The following is a 9,564-nucleotide window of genomic DNA, read 5'->3' on the forward strand; positions in this document are numbered from 1 at the left end:
GTATATCTTGGTGGGCAAATTGACTTTTAGTCATTTGATAACAGTACATGTATAATTATTGATTAGTTTTGTTTTAGGCCTTTCATTACATATGGCTTATGTAATGGAATACATCCCTATAACGATAAAATCAAATCAATAATTTAATTTAATTATTAAGGATATAACTTTTATAATTTCATTATATTTATCACAATTATTTTATGGATTTTTACCCTTTTTTAGTAGATAGGGACATGCATGCTTTGTATTCAATTCATTCGTAGTAATAAAATTAATAGAGGAATTTTGCCACTATTCATTCTCACACCCCATACTTACAGTTTTGTTTTTCATAAGATGTGAGAGTGTTTTTCATAAAATATAGGGTGTGGGATAGTGAATAGTACGTATGACTGAAAAGAAGAATTTTTTATAAAAATATAGCATTAAGGCGAACGTAGGCTCTTATAGTCAAACTACTTATTGGCATTGGTCGATCTTTTGTCTCTCTCAGGCTAGCTTGGGTTGCATAGTAAAGTATTCACAATTCATTTCATTTCATTTCAATATCTAAACTTCATAAATATGAACACTTTTAATTTCAAATTTTAAAATTTTTCATTTAATCATTACAAGTTTCTCAAATTTCCAAACAAAATGCAAAAACAATTCAATTTTTTCTAATTCCAAAACAAAAAAAAAAATTATATTATTATAATATTTTAACTTTATATTATTTTTATTCAACTTTTTCTCTTTCAAGTCTTAAAACTGCATAAAACATATTAACTCAAACCATTTCACTATTATTCACAAATCATATCATCTCATCTCATTATCTAAAACGAGACCTCTGTCCATTGAATTAACAACATTTCTCTTTTTTACAACTCTGTTTTAAATAGATGGTGGTTACGCAAAATTTTGATAAAAAATGCTTTAATATTTATTAAAGTGATATTTTTCTTTATTTTGATTCATAGTAAAATAAGTTATAAAAATATTATTATTATTTTCATTTCACCATTAATGCATCACATGAAAATCGTACCATGACCATTATTTTTCTAATGCATATTATACAATATTGTTTCATACAGATTATGAAGAATTCTCAGGACGTTTGGTGATTATAAAATTGGCCTCAGCATCGTGATGATGTTGTTAGATTTTAATTAAATAATAATAACATCATAAACAGTACTACTCATGAAATTGCTTTAAGAAACAACCAAATTAAGCTGGCATCTTAAAATTAAAACAAATCAGTTCACCAAAACTTGACGAAAGTACGAGTTGAACCATTTATTCATAATTTGACAAACCAGATGATGAAAAGCAAGCCCCGACTGTTTTCTAGATGCCGAAGCAAGAAGCCATATTGGAAGTTGTAGTACTGGAAGTTTTAGAAAAAAGTGGTGTTACTTTGCCGTAGCCAGCTGCAAGTTATCGTTAGATTAAATTCATTTTTTTTATTCATATTATTTTATTATTTTTAAATATTTTTAAAAATTATAAAACAAAATCAATATATTAATGATCACTTCTTTAACTATTAAATAAAGAAAAAAATTAAAATATATGAAGTATGAAAGTGGGAGGTGACTTGACAGGACAGAAAAACATTTTTCTTTAGATAAATAGAAAATGCCATGTTTGCGCACAAAATAAAGGACGTGGAACTCATTTCTTAAACGCGTGTTATGCATGGATGAGTTGGCAAAATAAGGTTCATTCCAAATTTCAAAGTTGAATAAAAAATTTTAATGAGTGGCCGAGAAGAAACTGAAGCCTTTTTTGCGTAATGCATGTTTTCTTTGTAGGGTAGGAAGAGTAATTTTCTCGTAGCTATATAATATGTTATATATAGTACATAGGTTAAGTTTTTCAAGAAATATTTTAATCATAAAACAATTTAATAAAAAGAAATTTATAAATTAACGTGATTTATTATTGTATATAATATCGTAAAATTATTTTTACTATAAATTAAATTTAATATATCACATAAAATTATGTCAAATTGTAATTCTATTCTTATCAGTTCTCCTTATTGATATAGCATTATTGTAAATAGTTCTGTTTCTTTCTAGCTCGTCAAATCACATTTTCAATAAATGTTTTACGTACCCATAATGTTAGGATGAAAACATACATATATAGTCCATTGATATAGCAAAAAACATTGAGTAAAAAAATTAAATTGACAAAATCAAAGCATATAGTATTTAATTCGGATCAAATAGAAATGATTATTATTTTGACTGATCTGATCTAAATTATATTGATCCGTGAAACCGATTTGAACTTGAATATATTTTATTGAGTGGCTGAGAAAAAATTGAAGCGTTTATTTTGTGCAATGAATGTTTTTAGTGTCATAAGAGTTCATTTTCTTGTACTTGGCTATATGCGGCTGCGATAGGCTCAGTTTTTTTGGGAATAGTATTGTATTTATATTAAAAGACTGTATACAGAAACTGTATAAGCTATAGCTATACATAGTAATGGACAACTGTGTATTCTATATATGGTAAGACTTAGCAAATTACAAGGAGTAAAATCTGCACTATAATCAGTCCTATGACTGTCATTAAGAGGGAGATAAATCAGCCTGCAATTTCTTTGCTACACTCTCGGCATCCATATCAGTCACGCTCCTTTCCATATCAACTGTTTCCATATTAGGAATGTTGTTGATCGAATGGTGAATGATATGACACCAGAGGGAGAGAAGGCATTGGCTTCCTCCTCCTCCTCCCTCTCCTTCTATCAAGGTTTATTTTACTTAGTTTTATTTTGCCCTCTTCAAGGCAGAAAAAAAAATAGATCTACAATTTTCTGGTAACTCCTAAAAAAACACACGGACCAAACAGATTCACAGGTAAAAAATCGTTCAGAGGAAATTGGTGGTTTTGCGAAAATCACCTGCACTGCCCACATCTATGTGTGGTCCTCACGCATCACACCCCTTTCAGCAACTCATCTCAACACACACGCCAGATCACCAGACTTGTCACCACCAAACCTTTCAGATCTGACATTTGTGGCTGAAAAGATATAAGTGTGTTGCCTAAAGAGGGCAACGATGAAATTTGCCAGAAGAGGGAGAAAGGGAAGAGAGATTAGGTTGAGAAAATGTTAGGTATTGTGAAGAAAAATCAAGGATTTTTTGTTTATATAGTGAGTGCAAAATGGTGCAAAACAAAGCCGTTTAGGGAGTTTTAAACATCCTAAACTGTATATAAAAAATTGTATATACAAATATGTGAGTGGGTGGGTAAGAATGCATACTCGATCCTCGCCTACTTGCTTAGTGCGGGCGGGCGAGTCTCATCAACTTGATGAGGGGGCCGAGCAAGCCAGATGCAGGCATCCGCTCAAAACCCCAAGTTTCATAAAGACATATATAGTCAAACCACATAGAATATGAATAAATAAAGAATAGTTAGACCAAGAGCAATGAAAGTCAAGGCCGACTAATTGGGAGTAAGGGCGTAACTAGTCTAGTTAGGTCTAGTTTTAGACATTTGAGAACCAAACTAATATAAATTGATTTTGAAAATCTAACAACTGATACAGACTGATTTATCACCCAAACCAAAACTTTCGATGGTTTCGATAACATTTTGGTTTAGTTCGATTTACAGGTGTGATTCAGTTTTTGAATTGTCCAACTCCAATCTCGATTCAAGGATGGAAAACTATTAATTTGGAAAATTGAAAAATCCAATTTCTACTCCCCTTTTTTTTCCCCTTAAAAATACAAATGCTTCAATTAAAAAATAAAAATTTATATGTTATATGAAATTTTATAAGATTCATTTTATCTTCTATCATATAACATCAAATATTATATTAACATTTATAATATTAATTTTATGTTATATTATTCTTATGTTATAAGCTTAAAAGATATGAATCATAAGATTAAAATTTCATGTTATATTAATTAGAAAATAATATATATATCTATAATTTCTAATTATATATATTATATTTTATATATAATATAAAAATTAAAAAATATATATTTCGGTTCGGTTTGGTCTAAACTGGTTTTCAAAACATAAAAACTAGTTTTGGTTACGAAATAGACCAAATCTACTGTATTAGTTCTCAGTTCAACCGATTCTTTCATTTTTTCGTTTTCATCGCTAATTGGGAGGCTGTATCATAAATGCTTCTTCAGATAAGGAGCCATGCAAAAAAGAATTTCAAACATCTTTTTTCTGAATTGGCCAACATTAGAAAAATCAATAGAAAGAAGTGTGCATATCCCGGTCGGTTTTACAGTCGGACTGTAGGATTTTGAGTTATCGATCCTTTATTATTGCTAGAAGCCCCTTCAGGTGATCCGAGCTTTATACCTTTCTTTTTCTCCATTTGCCTTTCATGTAATCTGAAATACTCATTTGATCCAACAATATTGTGGGTGGCATCGGCAAAAAACCAAGGTCCAACTTCCATTTTTCAACAAGGCATCGAAATCCTTGTTCATTGCATCATGCCATTCAGGTGACTTGTCCATCAAGGAGTAGCAGTTTGGTTTAATAACAGAGGTCTCAAAGGTTGCATATTTGGCTTTAGGAACCGGGTAACGGATAGAACCATCATGTTAGTATTTGGATTTGGTGATGTAGTTCTTGGAACGCGTGATCATGGGATGCCAAGGTGGTGGAGGGGCACTTGGGGATGGAATTAATAAGGGCACAAGTGGGGTGTTGAGAACTGGGGTTAAGGATGATGCTAGAGAGGGCTACGGGTTTATTGAATATGATGGTGGTTGGGTCAATGTGTAACACCCCAACCCGAAATGTTAGAGATGAATGATGGATAATTTTATTGGGCCTAAATTAGTTTTAATGTGCAACATTGGGCGAGCCTATGAATTTATAATTATTAAGGTTGACTTGGAATTGTAGTTAGGCCCATAGGCCCAAAATTTTAATTTTGGCCCGATTAAGGTTTAGCGGGTGATTTGATTAGTTTTAGTAGCCCAATATTGGGAGAAACTCCTAACAATTTCGAATTACTGAAATACATGAATATTATGGATTTTATTAGTCAAAATTTTCATTTAAGAGAGTTAAGTCAATTTGTGATTCTTAAAGAGAACCCAAAACTATTTGGAAATTTTTATATGTGCTTAAGATCTTTTTTAGACAAAAAGAATTGCACTGTTGGATTCGTTAGAAGAGAATGCCAGGTGTCTCCTGGTGTGCAAGAGAAACCAACGCCTAAGCTCTATACACCCATACTCTGACTGAAAATACTTCTCACCTCCCCTCCGTCAGGTCTGATTTCTTTTCTCACCTGACACGCCTAACCCTCACTTCTCTCTCTCCCTTTTCTGTTTCCCTTCCTTAGATTCTCCCTCTCTTTTCTTCTCCACATGACCCTCCTTCATAGATGCCCTTTCTATTTTTCCACTTTCCCTCTCCCAATTCTCTTCCTCCCTCGGATCTCTCTTTCTCTACACAGATCACTCTCTCATGCTGACGCTCGCCCTTTAGAAATTGAGGCTCTAGAAAGGGGCCCGCTATCAACCCCAGCCTCCTCCAAGTGCGATTTCTTCCCATTGCCTGATGGAGAAGGGTCCAAAGGGTGCTTTCGGGCAGTAGTGACATGAGGCCAGGCAACATTTACCCTATTGTCAAAAGGAACATGACTGAGGGGAGGCAAAGAAACCCTTAGGCTCTCCTCGAAAAAAAAGGCTTCCGAGAAGACGCTGTTAGGGTTCTTCTTCACCCACTCCTCAACAATGGCGATACGCCGCGACTCAACGAGGGGTGCCATCGGATGCACCACCTTATCCTCAGGAACCATTTCCCTAGTCACTTTGAATCTGAAACTCCCCACAGTTCACCTAACCAACTGGGAACTCTCATCCATGGCTAGACACCAAAAATACCTTCAGTGACCAGTCCTTCACCTTGCGGTATCGTGATTCCAAATTAACGAAGGCATGCATCACCTCGAAGCTACAAGCATTTCCCTTCTTGTGAGTGAGGAGGAACTCATGATTGGTGAGGTAAGCCTGCTCCAAGTTTGACTCCAGCAAGGCACATCGCCAGATAATACTGCAGCAAATTAGAAGCCTCCAAGCTTTCAGCTGAAGCTAGGACAAGGCTAGACCGAGTCGATCCAGCAAATCGCAGATGAGGAGAGGAAAAGGAAGCCTTAGGCCACGTGAAAACAAAGAAGGAAAGAGGGCAACACGGGAAGAGTAGCCCTCGACATCGACAACACCCTTGTGTGGACTAGGCTCCTCGAAGATCAATGACTTAGGCACCTGGCAAGTATGGGCTAGAGATGCCAACATCACAGCTTGGACATTTGAACGCCAAACGTTGCCCAAGAAGGATGGCCCGGCATCGCCAACCTTTTGTGCGTTTCCCCCACCGAAAGCCATGGGTTGAGTAGATTTATCTAGGCCATTGAAGAAGAAGTAGAATGTAGCAGAGAAAGGAGAAAGGAGTATAAAAAATAAGGAAGAGTTAGGAGAAAAAGGATGACAAGAGGATTACAGTACAGTGAAAGAAAATTAAACCATAAGTATGAAGGAAGAGGTATGAGACACTTTGAATCTCGAAAAGTACGCACCATGATGCAACGTGATTGTGAAGGGAAACGGTATTGGGATAGCCAAGAAAGGAGGAATCACCCTAAACTTTGGAGCCATGCACACATCAGCAGAGGGGTCCTGGCCTCGACGTGAAGGTAGATTTAAGATTAAACATAATTCTCATCATACGAGTCCGAAAAGAATTAGCGGGGTAACTGTATGGGGTTTTTCTCCCCTCTATCTTAGCGGGCTTGAGAAGGGCAACTAAGGAAACAAGAAGCAAGGCCCTACCCAAAACAAGTAGACTTTTCGACCCGGCCCACGGGTAGACTCCCCTGGACATAACCTCCACGAAATAGCATATTGCAAGGGGATGAGACTTGCCGACCTAGAAACCCCCCAATCGGTGCTCATCCCTTGAGTGCCTATTCGTGTAATGGGCGAAAAGTAAGGGGGACATCCTCTAACATGGAAAACATCGACAGACCACCAAGGATGCTTGCAGAGTGAGGCAAATTGGAGAACTATGCTGAATTAATGATACTACTACCTAAGCTACGCGCCACATTAGTGATGTCGTCGCAGAGCCACGCCGCATTAAAGGACTCTGATAAAAGGAAAAGTATGAAGAAAACAAACTCCATGGGGGCAGACATGAGCTGTCCCCCCAGACTCCTGGTATAAATAGCAACTCTCAGATACGAGAAACTCTCTCTGATCCCTATACTCTCTCACTTATTTACAAATTTCCAATACACTTTACAGAATTTGGCATCGGAGACACCCCAGTCCCAAGGCCACCCTCTCCCAGCTACCTTCTTCTCTATTTTTGCAGGGCCAATTTTGAAGACCTGAGTAGCTGGGACCTATCCCAAAGGCGTAGGTCCTAACAACAACCCTTTCCGAACATCTTGTGTGTACTTAACATTGGCGCCGTCTTTGGGATCGTTATAGATCTTGTGTGTACTTCATATGCTTGCGACAACCCTTTCCGAACATCAAAAGAGACACAGAGAAAGCTATGGAGGCAAGGCTGAAAATATGGAGGAATTGGTAACGAAGCTGATCGAAGAGGTGCACATGCTTTGCAAAGAGAATGAGGTGCTCTGAAAGCCTCAATGAGGACATGATGAGGAGGTGGAGCCCACCGATAGCGAGCACATGGGGGGTCCCAGAACATGGAAACTAGAGCAAATAGGGAGGAGGAGAGGAAGCACATGCAGGACGAGCTCTGCAATCTCAACGGAAAGTACGAAGAGATTGCAAGGAAGGGGGGCACGTCGTTGTTGGTGTACCAACTGCTCATGAAAACTGGTCTACCCTACATGAAGGAGGTGATGGCCGTGCCCTTACCACCAAAGTTTAGGTTCCCAACGATGGAGATGTATGATAGAGGGATGGACCCCCTTGAGCACCTGGAAACCTTCAAGGCTCACATGACATTGCATGGCTTCCTGAGAAAGGTGGCAGGTAGGGCGTTCCTGCTGACCCTGAAGGGGCCAGCACGAGTATGGTTTGGGTCTCTTGTGCCAAGATCTGTAGACAGTTTTGGCGAGTATGGTTTGGGTCTCTAGTGCCCGGATCTGTAGACGGTTTTGGTGAGCTGGACTGACTATTTCTGACCTAGTTCATGTCGAGTCAGAGAAGGTGGCACCCAACAACGTACCTCCTCACAATTAAACAGGGAGATGAGGAAAGCCTGAAGGCCTACCTGTCTTGGTTCAACAAGGAGTGCATGACTATTGACGACTTGGACGAGAAGATATCCCTGGCGACGCTTCTTGGAGGGGTCTGGCCACAATCCCAGTTCATGGTTGAGCTGACAAGGAGAACTCCTGTGACGCTGCGGGAGTTCATCGATCAGGCCGACAACTTCATCAATGCTAAGGACACTCTTCAGGCCCTAACAGAGCCAAGAAAGAAGGAGCTGCAGCGAGCGGAAAGGAAGGCAAGGGCCCCAGCTAACGCTAAGGCCTACGAGAAGCAGGAGAAGAGTTCCCAAGACAAAAGAAGGGAGGAAGCTCCGACGAGGGGTCTGGGACCTCGTTTCAACCGACCCGTATTAACCATCCATGAGGCGACACCTCTATCGCCCGTGAAGACGATGACCAAGGTATTGCCTGCCGTTACTGCATATACTTGCAACTTATAGCAATACGTGGCAGATGGTGTAGCAGCTAAACATGTAATGACATGGCACGACATGGCATATATAACAACATACGAACATAAATTATAGTTTCTTTACCGATCACACATACATAGTAAACTGATAGTAAGTTAGGAGCTAACTTATCTCAATTATTGCGTTCTACGAGAATAAAGCGCGAAACATGATGAACTAAAAATAGTGATTCTAAAAATTAGAAATTTAATCACTAACAATAACATGCATGAAAACAAGTTGACTTTGAGTAAAATTACCATTTAACTCTCTACATGTGAGAAAATGACCATTCTACTCTGAATTTAAGGATTTCACATTCTAACTCAAAAATTTCTAAAATTTACATTCCTCATGTAAATTTTGTCCTAAACTCAAATATCAAGTGAGAAAAACTTAAAACAAATCACAACTATGGAAAACACACTATGGCCGAAACATCCACAGGATTTTTCGCTTGATTTTTGTCTCACTTCTTCTAATTTCAAAACTCATGATCAAACCAAATTTTTGCAACAAAGATTTTCCTATCCTAAGTTTAAAAACATACTTAAAACATCCAACAAGAACTTACAAATTATCAACACAAAACCTTTTACTAAAAAGATCTAAACTTTTTAACTGCAAATAAACCCTAGAATCACAAATTTTGATCTTATTCAAAACATCTCCAATAATTCCAACAAAATCAAATCTTACTTCTAACATATTCATAACATCATCCTAAGATCAACCATGTTTTAAATGATCAAACAAAGGTCACCAAAAATAACAAAATAATGCTTGGAGTTTTTGGTTTTACACTTAGTCTAAAAACATAAACGTCTTTCTCAACTAACTTTGACCCTTA

At 37.4% G+C, this 9,564-nt stretch overlaps 1 protein-coding gene across 1 annotated transcript; it reads left to right on the forward strand.

Moving 5' to 3' along the window:
• Window positions 1-8,180: 8,180 nt before the first annotated feature.
• On the forward strand, window positions 8,181-8,702 carry LOC121238137. Its single transcript, XM_041134980.1, has one exon. It carries the CDS (start codon window positions 8,181-8,183, stop codon window positions 8,700-8,702), a length of 522 nt encoding a protein of 173 aa, XP_040990914.1.
• Window positions 8,703-9,564: the final 862 nt, after the last annotated feature.

Source organism: Juglans microcarpa x Juglans regia, chromosome 7D (genome assembly GCF_004785595.1).
Source record: "Juglans microcarpa x Juglans regia isolate MS1-56 chromosome 7D, Jm3101_v1.0, whole genome shotgun sequence".
NCBI classification, from domain to species: Eukaryota; Viridiplantae; Streptophyta; class Magnoliopsida; order Fagales; family Juglandaceae; genus Juglans; species Juglans microcarpa x Juglans regia.

Coding starts and splice junctions, on each gene's coding strand:
- LOC121238137 (XM_041134980.1), top strand. CDS start 8,181: ATGTCGAGTCAGAGAAGGTGGCACCCAACAACGTACCTCCTCACAATT.